This window comes from Arvicola amphibius, chromosome 2, assembly GCF_903992535.2.
Source record: "Arvicola amphibius chromosome 2, mArvAmp1.2, whole genome shotgun sequence".
NCBI lineage: Eukaryota > Metazoa > Chordata > Mammalia > Rodentia > Cricetidae > Arvicola > Arvicola amphibius.
Genome location: NC_052048.2, coordinates 176,418,410 through 176,434,286, shown reverse-complemented (window position 1 = coordinate 176,434,286; position 15,877 = coordinate 176,418,410). Strand labels below are relative to the sequence as shown.

Genomic DNA, 15,877 nt, shown 5'->3' with positions numbered 1-15,877 from the left:
GGAGAGGGGAGAAGGAGAGCCACGGGAGCTTCTGAGCTCCAGGAGAAGGGCCTCTATGCCTCCTACACAGCAGGAAGAGAAGGCCCCAGAGCACCAGCTGAATGGTCTGCCTTTCAGTGCCCTTCAGTGGTATCTGGAGATACCACACTGTAGAATTTCACTCTATTATCGGAGGCAGAGTAAACAAGGGAGAAGAAGAGAGGAGGGTAAGGTTACTGTGGCCAGCAACCCATCCTCCTCACACAGCATTTGGAATCACCCTGAGGACCCTAGGACACGGTCCTGCTTCTGAGATTCAACTCCAGCCAGTCCCATGAAGGCCACCAGATCAATCCCATGGCCACCATACCTCCAGTCAGGGACAGCCGAGGCCTGCTGGAGGCAGCCAGAGTGCCCAGGAGTGAGAGGGGCTGTGGCCCAGAGGGGTTCTCTCTTTCCCACTCTCCGTAAGTCAGTGTATCCCTCCAGCTGAGATCACGAGTACAGGGGACACTGTCTTCACTGGGAGTAGCTTTCCCTAGTCAAGAAAAGGAATATATTTGCACTCTGGCTCACAGAACACTCTGGAAACTAACAGCTAATAGTTGTGGGGAGAGGAAGCCATCATACACGGGACAGTCAGACAATTACACATTCTTGCTTTCGTCATTCGTGGCAACTCTCCCACAATCCCCACCTTACAGATAAGAACTCTGAGGTCCACAGAGGCTGACTGATTTACTAACGGCCGTATTATCATGAGGCAGAGTCAATATGCAAAGCCAACCAACCTGATTTGAGAGTCTATGTTCTTAACCACTAACTACATCCTGTTGAGTAAAATTGAGGGTTAACTGAGCTAATCTCCCCAAGGATATATTCAGTCGGCTAAACTGACAACAGCCTTGAAACTAGAAGAGCAAAGTCAGAGCCTTTTCTTAAACCCTTTGCCCCTGGCTATTCAAAATATAACCAAAACCTTGGTATCAGTGGGGATCATATTAGAAATACCTGATTTCAAGGCCTTCTGTCCAGGTCTAATGAGTTAGAAACAGCATTTTAACAAGACCAAGGATTGACTTGTACACCTGCTACTAGGGGCACACAGGTGAACTTTGGGCTTCTGTCTAGACTGCATATCCATCCCCATGCCCGTCCGCTGGAACTCTTGTGCAGCCAAGGTAGGTCTTGAGCTCCTGATTCCTCCTCTCCTTGCCTCGCAAAGGCTGGGATTACAGGCATTCACCACAATGTCTAACTATGTGTGCATGTGTGCATGAGTGCTTCCATGCATGTGTCTGTGTGTGTCTGCGTGTGTGTGTGTGTGTGTGTGTGTGCATACGTGTGCATGAATGTGTGCTTGTGTGAGTTTGTACAAGTGAAGGAAGTAGTCTCAGAGACCGGAGGCATCCGATGCCCCTCCTTCCTTGGGAGCTGGAGTTAGGTAGTTCTGAACTACCCAAACTGGATGCTAGGAACCAAACTTAGATCCTCAGGAAGGGCAATATGCATTCTAAACCCCTAAGACAATCTCTGGAGCCCCATGGGTTCTGGGGGTCAAACCCAGGTCCTCATTCTTACAAGGCAAGTACTTTACTGGCTGAGTTATGTCCCTGCTCTTCTCGTTATTTTAATCCAGAAGTTCCAATAGAGGGTTTAGGGCATGGCTCAGTAGGAGATAGTAAGGGTCCCAAGAGCTTGGCATGTAGCTTCCCTTTTCTGGCCAGTACTTGACCCAGCAAGAAAACAAGGTACAAAACACATCCCGACGTGGATCATTAAAATCAACCTAAGAACATTTCAACATTAGATATTCTGAAGTTTCTTTTGGTGTTGTCCAAGGCTCTAGTAAGATCCTATGTAGACCAGGCTATCCTGTAACTTGCCATACAGACCAAGCTGGCTTTAAGCTTGAGGCATTTCTCCCAGCTCAGCTTTCCAAGGTCTGCAATGACGGGTATGCATCACCGCACCTACCCAGATATCCTGAAGTTCTAAACCTTTTCTCTCCAGTCCCAGCACTCATTGGAAACATTCTTGAACACTCTGTTTTCCTTAACTCTAACTTCATAAACTATTTTAAAGTGTGTGTGTTTGTGAATGTGCTTAAAATGTGCTATAAAAACAGAAAAAATAGTTGACATCGTGTCAAAGGTCACGGCTTGTGGGAAGGCAGTCCCAGATGGGAGGAAGTGAGGCTCTGCTCTCCTGTCAGGACGCAGGAGCTAGCAGCTGGCAGCTCCATCTTCAGTGCCCATGAGAGCCTGAGCCTTCCCTTTGGCACATCTTCCTTGCCCACTAAGCTCGAGTATATATATATATATATATATATATATATATATATATATATATATATATATCACTTCTCTTTATAGGGTATATTTAAAAATTCAGACTTGGGGCTTCTCTTGAAAAAAAAATCCAGAGTATCTGACGATACCAGACTACGTGCCAGCATGGCGGCAATTAGTCCAAGTCTTAACCACCACTGTTGTTGTTATTCCTGTCTCCGCCGCTCTTGATTGCCTTATTAATGTTGACAACAGGGGGCAGTTGCCAGCAGTTGTTTTGTTTTCTAACTTCACTTATATTTTCCGTGTGTGACTATTTTGCCTATATGTAAGTCTGTGTACCACATACATGCCTGGTGCCCATGGAGACCGGAAGACGGTGTCGGTTCCCCCAGGACTGGAGTTACATTCAGTTGTGAGCTGTCATGTGAGCTGGGGCTCGAACCTGGGTCCTCTGCCAGAGCAGCCAGTGTTCTTAACCACCTAACCATCTCTCCCGCACTACCGGCGGTTGTTTTAAACATCATAAGGTGAGATGGCAAAATTCCTTTTGCCCACGTTCCCTCAGACCTTTATTTGTTTATTCTACCCTTAGACATTGGTTTCTAAAATGTTCTGATTTGGATCCTAGTTCTTCTAGGATCTCCAACCTCCTCTACATTCCAAAATATAGCATGAGGTGGCTGTCTCTGAGCCAGCATGGAGAATTAATTTGTCAGTGTTCTTAGGTCCAGATATTTATTGACGTTTGTGCTTGGTGCTGTGGATGACTTAAGAGGCATGCATGCAATTTAACATTTATTAATAGATAATAATAATAATAATAAATAATAAATAATAATAATATAGGCCTTATGCCTATAAGAGAACCAGAAAACAGTGTGAGAGGTTAGGAGGAAAGGCGAGTCTTGGCAGGAACGTGTGGGGTAGGATTTAGGACAGACGGGTTTAGAGCAGCTCCTCAGGGGAAGGAAGTGGGTGTGGCATGACTAAGGTATGACGAAGCGTGGGTAAAATCGGACTGAAACAGATGTGGCTGGGGTAGACATGAGGCAGGAAGCACGTTATCAGGGAAGACAGGAAAGATGGGGAGGCTGATGAGGGACCACATCCAGAAGAGTCGAGGTAGATTAGAATTTGGCAACAGGGAACCAGCTAACGCTTCTAGAACGTCATAGTTTCTCACATGGCCTCATCTACTCCATCTGTCCTGGTCCTATCATATATGGCAATACCCTGAAAGAAGTGAAGTCCTCTCTACCTTACATATCTCTGGAACCCCAGCATGAGCTCTGAATGTTGTCTAGAAAGGAGTTTCTATAATTTTGGTATGTTCTCGTGTGACTTCACCCCCCGAGCAAAGGCAGTGTGGCACTTAAAGAGCTTTTGGTGAGAGCTTTTGAATAAATCAGTGAATCAAGAAGTGGATGCTGCAGATGTGAAGGGAAAAGTACTGGCTAGGGTCATGGGTGGAACTGGAAATCAAGAATAAAGAAGCATCTCAAGCTGGGCGGTGGTGGCGCACACCTTTAATCCCAGTACTCGGGAGGCAGAGGCAGACAGAGACCTCTGTGAGTTCGAGGCCAGCCTGGTCTACAGAGCAAGTTTCAGGACAGGCTCCAAAGCTACAGAGAAACCCTGTCTCAAAAAGGAAAAGAAAGAAGAAAAGAAGAGAAAAGAAAAAAGAATAAAGAAACAGATTAATAGAGCTTGGTGCCAAATTGACTTTGGTGACCAAAAAGGCCAGAGAGTTACCCATTATGGTAGGGGGGATCCTATGGTTCCCCTGATGGCATCCAGAAGGCCAGAGGGGGCCTTGTGAGGGATCTAAGTCTATGCCTACACAGCAGCCAGCTCTCCCAGCATGCAACCCTGTGTCCTTCCTTACCTGCATTGGTCTTGTTGATCTGAATCTTCTTGCTCCTCCTGGAACTCCAGTCATTTCAGGGTCAAGGAAATGAAGATCAAAGTTAAGGAGAAGAACATTAAATTCAGGTGGGATTTTTTTTTTTTTTTTGGTTTTTCGAGACAGGGTTTCTCTGTAGCTTTGGAGCCTGTCCTGGAACTAGCTCTTGTAGACCAGGCTGGTCTCGAACTCACCAAGATCCGCCTGCCTCTGCCTCCCGAGTGCTGGGATTAAAGGCGTGCGCCACCGCCGCCCGGCTTTCAGGTGGGATTTTGTGTGTTGTTTGTTTTTTTGAGACATGGTCTTATCATAGTCTTAAATTCACTATGGAGCTGAGGATGACTCTGAACGCTTGACTCTCCTGCCTCCTGAGTGCTGGAATTATAGTTATGCACCAGTGTACCTGGTTTATGCAATAGGACTGAGGATCAAACCCCAGCTTTGTGTGTGCTGCTGCAAACACTCTATACACTGAGCTACATGCTCAGCCCTGAAGTGACATTTCAAAGCTTATCCCTAGTTAGACTTTTCCCCCATGTGAAGGATTTAGAGACAGATATAAATATGAAAAAGGCCAACTGTGGCTACACTGGGTGGGTGTGATGCATACCGTGTTTCCAGAAGAGAAAGGGGAAAGAGGGGTGGGATGGAAGGAGGTAGGGACCAGAGCCCAGGGCTCTGATATGTCTGAGGAGGAGGGCTGTGGTCCTATCATGGATCTTGCGTCTCCGTCATGCATGCTCTTTACTGTTCGGTGGCATGTTGCTGCAAGTGAGCAAAACCCGCTAATAACTGCAACCAGCCTGGAAGGCGCCTGAATCTGAAGCATTAACACGTGGAACTTTGTTCTGGGAAACCAAGAAAGCTAACCCTGAGATAACAGGGAGGCAGAAGTGATACTCTCCACTCTTTTCTTCCAAATCTCCCTGACCCATTTTTATACACGGCTGTCCAGACAAGTTTACCTGCTTATCTGGTCTCTCTGAGTATCTTCTTCCCTTCCAATTAACTGTCCAGGCTACATCTAGAGTGACCTTTTCAAATGCAAATTGTATCACAGCACCTCCAGGTGTCAAATGCAGCTAAGGCTGCACACAGCACTGGAAAATGTGAGCCATTAATTTCCTGTTTCTGCTGCCATGCCTGTCACTAGCTGCTATGTCTCCTAGTCATGATGGGCTCTTGTTATTCTTCGTCCATAAACCCATCCACACCTCACAGCATCTAAGTTGCCCTGACCATGGCCTTTTATCACAGCAAGAGAAAAGTAGCGAATACAGTGTCCTATAAATGTTAGCTGGGGATTGTGGTCATGTCTGTACTCAAAGGCAGGACGATACTGAATTCTGAGCCAGTACTGTCAAGGTAGACGCTGTTTCAAACAAACAAAAAACCTATAGTAACCAGGTAGTGTGGCACATGCCTGTCATTCTAGCACTTAGGGGAACCCGGGGTACAAGGTCATCTCAATAGTTACTTAAGTTTCAGGCTGTGATTGTATCCGTGATTTAGTAATTTGACAGTTTAACACTTTATACTTTTGCACTATCAGAATTCAGCGCTAGTTCAGAATGTGGCATTCTTTTGTTTTTTTCTTTCGAGACAGGGTTTCTCTGCAAAACAGTCCCGACTGTCCTGGAACTCACTCTGTAGACCAAGCTGGCCTTGGATTCACTGAGATCCACCTGCCTCTGCCTCCCTGAATGCTGGGATAAAGGGTATAAATCATTACGGCCCTGAATATGACATTCTACGTAAAAATTTTTTAATTACAGTTTTCTGTATACAGAAACAATCTTTTATACAGTGACAATCTTTTGACAAACTGTTAAATCTTTCCCAAGACCATTAGTAAAACACACTAATATGTATTGAGATAGCACTCATATCTGCTTCCCCATCTGACAAAGAGCATGCTAAAAGCATGGTACTTATGAGCTCCCAATCCCAACAGTATCCGGATGTGGCTTTCTTTTATCTTTTAGGTATTACAGAACAGAAAGCTGGGGCACTAGTCTGAGAGCCTTCAATCACTCAGAGAGACTGTCTGTAGGCTCTCTTGCTTTTCAGCTTCCCACCCCAACACTATTCCATTTGCCTCTGAGTTACTCTAACTGGTTCCTATTATGATAAGCCCCTCCTCCTGGGTTGATAGACACCTGAGTGATAGAGCCTTTGCTTAGGAAGCTTGAGGCCCTAAATTCAACCCCCAAGCTGGAGGGAGGGGGTATCTCCTCTTCTATGTGTCACCAGGAATGGTGGCACAGATTTCCTTCTAATTCCAGAATTTGGGAGGGAGAGCCAGGAGGTTAGTAATTCAAGATTGTTGGTTTTTTGTTTTTTTTTTTATCACATAGGGAATTTGAAGTCAACCTGAGCTGCATGAGATCCTATCTTAAAGCAAAAAAAAAGTCCCTTCTCTTTGACACTTCATTTTTCTCTCCTGGCGATATTTACTAATTCATTTTTGGTTTTCCTTCTCTGTTTGTAGCCCGAGCTAGTCTGGAACTCATTCTGTTGCCCAGGCTAGCCTCAACTTTGAAAGAGTCTGCTTGCCTCAACCTCTTTCTCAGGGCTGGAATGACAGCTATGGGTCACCACACCGGACTTCCTGTTTCCCATATCACACTGAATCATCTGTACTACAGGGACGTTTCTTCAGGCATGGAAAAGACAGGCCTGTATCCTGGAGCATCCCAGTAGATGACACTTTAGGAACAACCTCAGGGGCTCTATGAAGTCCAAACAGAGGCCCTGTCAATGGGGAAACAAACCCAGGACACAGCAAAGTCTAAAGCAATGAAGTATGCCTCTGTAGAACTAGATGCTGGGTTAGGATTTAACACTCCTTCTCCCGTGCCTGTTATAACTCATTTTCATGCTGAAGAAGTATTTCATTTCTACACACCTCCTCTGGAGTGAGGCCTACCTCGCTTGCTGTGTGGAGAGAAAGGCAATGAGAGCAGGACCGACCAGAGACTATCACTGCCTGACAGTGTGTCACGTCCCTGACTGTGCTCCTTCACCCAGGGTCTCGCTGCTGGGGTCTTCCGGGTTAACCTGATTTAAACCATGTACCTGTACTGTTTCCGCTGATGCAAGTCGGCAAAGATCTGAGAGAGGGCCTCACTCTCCCCCTTGGCCATCAGCTGTATGAGGCTCTCGCTGGGCCGGGGACCTTGAGGTTTCTTCGGCACTAACTGTACAGAGAAGGAGCAAGCAAAGCAAGAGGTTAAGCCGTGGCTCGCTGCATTTTCTTAGTACCAGGGCTCTAAACTCTGACATCAGGACCCAACCATTCCCATGAGGCAGCCATTCCAGTTGCTCACGGGAACGATTCTCTCAGTTGGTAGCTAAATATTTGGTATAAACGTCCTTTGGTGTCTTCAAGGTAAGATCTTCATTGTACACTTGCAAACATATAATTAGTATCATTAACTTGCTAATATGAATTTTAATACCTAGTGCTTTTTTTTGGTTTTTCGAGACAGGGTTTCCCTGTAGTTTCTAGAGCCTGTCCTATAGACCAGGCTGGCCTCGAACTCAGAGATCCGCCTGCCTCTGCCTCCCGAGTGCTGGGATTAAAGGCATGCGCCACCACCGCCCGGCCATTACCTAGTGCTTTTTTATATTTAAATGTATATGAGAAGTTCATGCTTAAAAAAATGAGTTTCTCTAAGAAAAGTCCTCTGCGCAGCTGCTTTGTGGGTCTGAAGCGCACTTGGACCTGCACGAATGAGTCCACCTGTGGCGGCTACAGGTCAGCACTGAGTGTTTTTCCCTCCATCATTTTCCACCTGATATTTAAGACAGGCCTTTCGCGGGACCTGGCTCTCACTGACTCCACCGGGATGGCTGGTCAGCGAGTCCCAGGGATCCTCCCCAAGGGAGCCAATGAATCACCTGACCAACAGATATCTCTCAGAAAATCTGATACACCTAAAGACATACTGAGGAGAGGGGAAGAATAATTATGCCATTAATAAAATAATGTGCTTTTCATTCCTAGAAGCCCCCTCCCATACAGTTGCTCCCAGAGCCTCACTGTTAAACCCACTCATTTTTCTGTACCTCAGAAAGTGTAGCTCTTCCTTTTCTTGTTTACCCTTTTTTCATATACCGCCCAAAGCAAAAGCACAAAACCCAGTACTTGGGCTTTCTCAATGTTTCTCTGAAGACTCTACCCCATGGTCCATTCTTATTTTTTTCCTTTTAAGACTGAATTTATCTGTAGCTTTGGAGCCTGTCCGGAACTTGTTCTGTAGACCAGGCCACCCTCCAACTCACAGCCTACAACCCATTCTTTTTTTCCCTTCCTCTTTATTTATTTATTTATTTATTTATTTATTTTTGGCTTCTTTGTTATTTTTATTTGAGGGTTTTATTGTTGCTATAGAGACAAGGTATTCTCTTTTATCAGGGCACAGGGTGACCTCAAAGTTGTTGTTACAGCCGGGCAGTGGTGGCGCACGCCTTTAATCCCAGCACTAGGGAGGCAGAGGCAGGCGGATCTCTGAGTTCGAGGCCAGCCTGGTCTACAAGAGCTAGTTCCAGGACAGGCTCTAGAAACTACAGGGAAACCCTGTCTCGAAAAACCAAAAAAAAAAAAAAAAAAAAAAAAAGTTGTTGTTACAACCTATTCTAAAGTTGTTTGCCAACTTCCCTTGTTAAACACTCCTGATATCTCGGACCATAACTCAAAGGCGTTAATAAATCAAACCCTGCCTCAAGCAAATACAACACCCACACGGTTCCAAGTCCATGCGTTGCAGCACGCGCCTGTACTCTACACATGTGGAGGCTAAAGCAGGAGGCTGGAAGTCGTAGGCCATCCTGAGTTCTGCGGCAGGATCCAGCCTCAAACAGAACTACAGCTACATTCACAAGGGTACCAGCACAGGGAATCATGTAGGGGTACATTTAACAAAAGGATGCTGAGGTTGGGAATTTAGCTCCATGGTAGAGTGCTTGCCTAGCAAGTGCAAGGCCCTAGATTGGGTCCTCAGCTCCTAGAAGAGAAAAGAATGAGAAAAGAGAGAAGGTAACGAAAGGATGTCAACGAGTAAAGAGCTTGATGCCCAGAATGCATCTAAAAACAGGTGCAGCAGCTCACGTATGGAACCCCAGAGTGCCTGTGGTGAGATGGGAACCAGAGACAGGAGAATCCGCAAATGGTCGAGGGCCAGTTAGCCTGGAGAACCAGGGACCCTGTCTCAAGTAAGGTAAAAGAGGAGGACTGACACCTAAGGTAAGCTATCCTCTGACATCTACATGTGTGCCATGGCACATGTATACTTGCACATGTACACACACACACACACACACACACACACACACACACCCCACATAGGGTGGAAGGAGGGAGGGAGGATGAGGTGGTAAGAATAGATAATGAAAAAGCTACAAGTTCCCTCATGGGCTAGGGAGTGGGTAATAGTACTTGTGAAAGAATTAGGACCTGAGTTCAGATCCCTAGCATTTGTGTAAAGAGCCATTCACAGCAATGCCCACCTCTAACCCTAGCACTGGGGGTGAGGGGTTGGGGAGCAGAGACAGGAGAATTGCTGGGGCTTGTTGGTCACTAGTCTAGCAAAAATCCCTCAAGCTCCAGGTTCCATGAAATACCCTATCTCAGAGGAATAAGGCAAATAGCAATAGAGGAATATACCTGAAGTCTTCCTTTGGCTTCTGCATGCCCCAGTGTATACCATCACCCAACACACACACACACACACACACACACACACACACACACACGCATATGCTCACGCACACATACACACATGCACACATGCATACTGCATGGACACATATGTATGCATGCACGCACATGCATTTGCATACACGCACACGTACACGCATGCACACATGCATACTGCATGCACACACGTGCACGCACACGCATGCACACACACATGCACACATGCAGGCATACCAGAAAAGTCTCTTTTGACCTGGCATGGTTGAACATGCTTGTAATCCCAGGACTTGGGAGCTAGAGAAAGGAGGCTCAGGATTTCAAGGTCAACTTTGGCTACACAATGAGTTTGAAGCCAGCTCAAAAAGCCAAACCAAAAAAAAAAAATAAGTAAAAGCAAAACCCTTCTCTCTTGTTTGTTTTCACTGAATTGTGGTGATGGCTGATGGTTGCACAACTGTGTGCCTTTACTGGAAGCATAGTTATTTAGAAAGGGGTATTCCGTGTTTACAAATGTTACCATGTCTGGCATAGAGTGAAAGCTGAGGGCACTCAGCAGTGGCTGCTGAAATCTCCCTTCTCCAACTCTGGTCTTGGCTGATGGCTGGCAATGGGGATTTCTTACCTCGGACTTTGCACATGGGCTGCAGAGGCTCTTGGGTACCAGGCAGTGAGTGACAAGAATGCTAGGGTCCTTGGTGGTGATGGACAGACCCTTCTGCAGAATCTGAACCAGGCGGATCCAAAAGTGGAAGACAGTCTCGGGGTGGTCAGGGTGGAGCTTTAGGAAGTAGATCTTCTCGGTGACTGTCCTCAGCCTCAGGATGCGTTCATGGTGGTCACAGATCTGAAGCTCCACAAACTTCAAAGGAAGAATACTAAGACACAGAAGAAGACACCTGGACAACCCCATCACTTCGACATGTCTCCTTAAGGGTGGGGGCTTTGAGAGGCAGGAAAGAGAGCTCTTGACCTACAGTAGTGCTAAACTCTGGGGAAGGCAGATTGCCCTGGAGCGCTTGATGCAGACTCTCAGAGACAATCCCAAAGATTCAGATTCAGTCTGTCTGGGCTGTGGCCCTGGGACCTGCCTCTCTCACACTGCCACGATTCTCATGCCAGTGTTCCCTGGGTCCCGTCACAGATGGAGCTCAGGAGTAAGGTGGCCGAAGACGTGAGATTTTGCTATTTCCTCCTTGAAAACGCAAAGGGAGCTGACCCACCCGCACAATTTGTTCATTCAAGGACCTGGCTTAGATATGACATTAGTCACCTGCAGGGGGCAGTACTTGCTACAGGTATACCAACATCGTAATGGAGAGCTCCGCGCGAGGTAGCTCGGAGGGATGAAGGGGTTTCCTGGACCTCTGGTAACATCTAGAGATTCTTTTTTTTTTTTTTTTTTCTTGAGATGATTTGCAGACTGTGTAAGGAGGCCTTTTGTGGTCTGAATGTCAAATATCCCCAGAGGCTTACTTGTTTGAACACGCGGTCCCCAGCTAATGGTGCCATTTGGGAAGGTTGTATACAGAACCTTTAGAAGGAGGAAGTGGATCACTGGGGGCGTGGCGGGGGAGAGCGTTGAGATTTTACAGCCAGACCTCATTTCCTGTTCTCTGTTTCCTGTTTAGATGCAATTTCATCAGCCAGTTTCCTGCTCTTGCCACCATGTCTCCCTTTCCCCGCCACAATAGGCTCTGTCCTGGAGGAACTGTAAGCCAAAATGAACCATCTCTCCCCTAAGCTGCTTTTCGTTGGGGTATGTTTATCACAGCAACAGAAAGGAAACGGAAACAAGGCCCAAGCATCAAGAAGAACAGTTCTATCCCAAGCCTTATGCTACCATTTGCTACAGCCCTACGTGGAGCTTAGGCAGTTTGCTTTATAGAGGAAAACTGCAGCCAGTGACTTGTGATACAGAAATTGACTCTAGTTAGGTACACACCCAGGACCGAAGAGAACATGGCCTCTCCCGAGCAGCCCTCCACCCGCCAGTCTCACGGCCTCATTACTCCTTAACCGGAGGCTCGGAGGTTTCCTGCTAAATCAGAAGCGTGAAGCAGGAAGACAAGCTTGGAGAGCAGCCTCCACTCCTGTCCCTGAGCTTCCCTTTGCCCCAAATAACTTGTCTGTCCTATGAAAAATCTGTCTTGTCTCATCTGACTTGCGTGTGTTATATGCATGTATGTTTGTCAGGGTGAGCTTGCCCATGCATGTGCTTGTGTATGGAAGCCAGGGTTCAATGTCACTGTCTCCCTCTAGTCCTGTCCACCATTTAAAAAAAATGTTTGTTTGTTTGCTTGCTTGCTTGTTTTGAGACAGGGTCTCACTACGTAGTTCTGCCTGCCCTGGAACTCACTATGTAGATCAGGCCGGCCTAGAACTCACTGTGTAGACCACGCCAGCCTAGAACTCACAAAGATCCACCTACCTCTGCCTTCCAAGTGCTGGACTGGATTTAAAGGCATGTGTCACCATGCCCAGTCTAAAATTTTATTTTATTACTTGTCGTTATGTGTATAAGGATTTGCGTGCATGTCTATCTGTGCACCACGTGTGCAGTGCCCACATTATCCAGAAGTGTCTGGTACCCTGAGACTGGAGTTACAGACGGTTGCTGACTGCTATGGAAGAGGAGCAAGTGCTTTTAACCACCGAGCCATCTCTCGGGCCCCCACCATCTTTTTAAAGGGGCAGTTGGTTAAGAAAGAAAAGGAGTACGATTTGCTCTTGCAGAAGACCTGCCAACCACGTGGTGACTCATAACCATTTGTAACTCCAGGGGATCGGACTCTCCGCAGGCACTGGGCACGTACATGGCACACAGATATACATGCAGGCAAAACATTCACATGCTCAAAACAAAATCAGAACTTTTTAAAAAAAACATTTAAAAATATAAGAAAAAAGGTACTCATGAGGAAGGGAGTGGGTTTATGAGTTGGGAAGACAGTCACTCAAAAACTTCCACCGAAATTATTGAGACATTGCTTGTGGAATCCTGAGCTTATGGTTTTTTCATCTGGCTAGAGTAGCTGGCTCGTCCCTAGGATCCACCTCTCTTCCTCTAACCCCTTGCACTATCTCTGGGGTTACAGGCACACATTGTACTTGGCATTTTGCATGGCTGCTGATAATCCAAACTCGGAAGCTCATGCGCATCATCCATCTCCCCATGAGACATGTTTCCCCACTCCCACCCGTCTGTGTATGTATGTGTTTGGGGAGATGTGTGTGCGTGTGTATGCATAAGTATGTGGAGGTCAGAGGTTAACCCCAAGACCCATTTCTCAAGTGTTTTCCACCTTGGTTTATTTATTTAAAATCAGAGTCTCTTACTAACCCTGGAGCTTATTAGCCGGGCTAGGCTGGGTGGGTAGCAGACCCCAGGATCTCCCTACCTCTACCTCCCAGGGCTGCGATTACCATGTGAACCACTATACCTATTGTTTTTTAACACGGGTTCTGGGGACAAAATCCGGGTCTCCTCGTGTTTGCACAGCAGGCACTATGATTGAACTACCTCCCCAGCCTCCGACTTGCCTTAGGTTACTGCAGTCTAGAGCAGCCAGTAGCCAAGCACCATGGTGCATGTTTGGAATCTAAGCACACAGAAGGAGGAGGCAGGTAGATCAAGAATTCAAGGCCAGCCTTGACTGCGGAGTGGGTTCGTGGCCAGCCTGGGCTATAAAAGATTTTGTTTAAAACAAAACAAAATAAAATAAAATTCCAAGTAATGTCGCTGCTGCAGTGACTTCTCAGTTCACCCCATCTGGACTTTAGTATCCGGCAGCCTCCACCTTGGCCTGCCCTCTACCCCGCTCCATCCCTCACTCACATCTGCACTGCTTACCTCTTCAGGGTGATGCTCGGGGCTGTGGATGGTCTGTTCCATGTCTGGCTTTGCCCCTGATGCCATTTGACTCTGGCCATAAGGAGGATGTTTGGAAGGGGTAGGCAAGGCACAGAGGAGGTCACCCCAAGGGCCATTGTGTTGGAGGCTTTGTAGATTTCTTTCCAGTTTCTGCCCCTTCTGACCTGCAATGCAGCCCCCGGGCCCAGCCTGAGCATTTAGAAAAAGCAGCAAGATGTTTCAGCCAAGTTTCTTCATTCAGCACTAAACTTTGTTTTTGATAGCTCTGGCTGGCCTAGAACTCACTATGTAGACCAGGACCAGAGAGATCTGCCGGCCTTTGCCTCCTGAGCGTGGGGATTAAAGGCACATGCCACCACACTATGAGAGTCGCTTAGCTTCTTTGTGGGAGGAAGGCCGTGCTGTGTTGCTGAGTGTTTAGCAGCGTCCTTGGCCTCTGTATCCTGGATGCCCTTAGCAAACTCGCATCCAAAGTCTGACAACTGAAAATGTCCTCAGACATTGCCAAATGTCCCTTAGGAAGGAGGACTTAACCATTGCTTCTTGACAAATATTTTAACCTGTATTGTTTTGAAGACTCTAGTGGGGCTTATGGGTATTTTTTAAATTATTATTTTTCTTTTTAGCTATTTACACAAGAAAAAAAATGAAGCAAAATAGAGTCTTACTCTATAGCCCAGGATAGATTCATTCTCAAGGGCATCCTCCTGCCTCAACCTCCCGAGTGCTGGGATTACAGACTGTACCACTAGGTAGAATTTTAAAATAAGATTTAAAAGACCTACTATTAACACAGAGCAAGAAAAATAACTTAGGAGTTCCTTGGCATCTACTTCGTGTCTATAGACACTCCCTTGACAGTCTCCTGACTTTGCTTTGAAAATAGTCATCCTCATGGTCCTTCCTTCAAAGTTCTGTCTGGCCCAAGGGGAGCCCAGGCAAGTAGATAAAAACACACCAAATCAACCGGGCAGTTGTGGCACACGCCTTTAATCCCAGCACTCGGGAGGCAGAGGCAGGTGGATCTCTGGGAGTTCGAGGCCAGCCTGGTCTACAAGAGCTAGTTCCAGGACAGGCTCCAAAGCTACAGAGAAACCCTGTGTCGAAAAACCTCACTGCCTTAACTTGGCATCAGGTGATAGACCTGAAAATAACATAAATTAGGGGTTCCAATGCCTCATCCTCCACTCAACAAAGGATGCCTGACTTTTCTTGCTGTGTGTACACTTACAGGAGCAGCGCTGGCCAGCCTGTGTCTCAGCCCGCTAGCTCTCCTGCATCAGCTCATCTCCCACTGCGGTTCTAAGGATAACTCTTTCGGTCCCATCTTGGGAACAGGTTTACAAGAATCAAGGAGGGCTGTTCTGAGTCACCCACGAGTACCTGGATAAAGTTGCTTTCAAACACCACAGAGTTGGGAAACAGGTTGAATTCTGGAGAATGAACCATCTGGCAGAGCAGTCCTTCCTCCACTCCTAGGCCCACTCCAGGGTTCGGCTCCCCTTCCACAGGCAAGAGGCCCCTGAATTTTTCCCAGGCATTCAAGGAAGGGAAGGTTGGATAAGGTCTTATAACTTTTACAGTCTTCTTCGAATTCCACCAAGACTGTCTAGGTGGAAGTGATGTCATCCTGTCTGCACATGCTCAGGGGCCCTCTGCACAGTTGTCCTGGGATCTCTTTCTTCCCTTCTGACCCTGGGCCGCTGGCCAAGGCCTGGGGGGCAGCTGGTCAGCTCACAATGATGAATGGATGACATCATGAAAAACCACAGTAGGCCTGCAAGAAAGGGAAGCGGGGGAGCCTCCCATTTCCTCCCAAGACAGTGTTGGTCACTTATGCACTAACATCCCAAGTCCTTCTCTGGGGCCTACGTGGAACAGTCACAGAGCTTTCTGGGAAAGCCTGAGGCAGTTAGGAAGGCTCTTCCTGACCCTCAACCTTCCCTGACCTGTGTGTGTGTGTGTGTATGTGATGTGTGTGTGCCTGTGTATATATGTGTATTGATGTGTGTGTGTGTTTGTGCATGTGTGTGTTTGTGCATATATGTGTATGTGATGTGTGTGGTGTGTATGTGCATGCGTATATGTGTATGTGACCTGTGTGTGTATATGTGTATGTGATATGTGTG

General features: G+C 46.9%; 1 protein-coding gene across 1 annotated transcript; it reads right to left on the bottom strand.

Annotated features, from left to right (window-relative positions):
- Window positions 1-269: 269 nt before the first annotated feature.
- Fam71f1 (family with sequence similarity 71 member F1) lies at window positions 270-15,377 on the bottom strand. Its single transcript, XM_038319421.2, has 6 exons — window positions 15,132-15,377; window positions 13,728-13,912; window positions 10,500-10,752; window positions 7,255-7,376; window positions 4,159-4,196; window positions 270-517 (listed from the first exon to the last, which is right to left on the bottom strand). The coding sequence occupies exons 1-6, from the start codon at window positions 15,375-15,377 to the stop codon at window positions 270-272; spliced, it is 1,092 nt and encodes a 363-aa protein (XP_038175349.2).
- Between the last annotated feature and the right edge of the window lie 500 nt (window positions 15,378-15,877).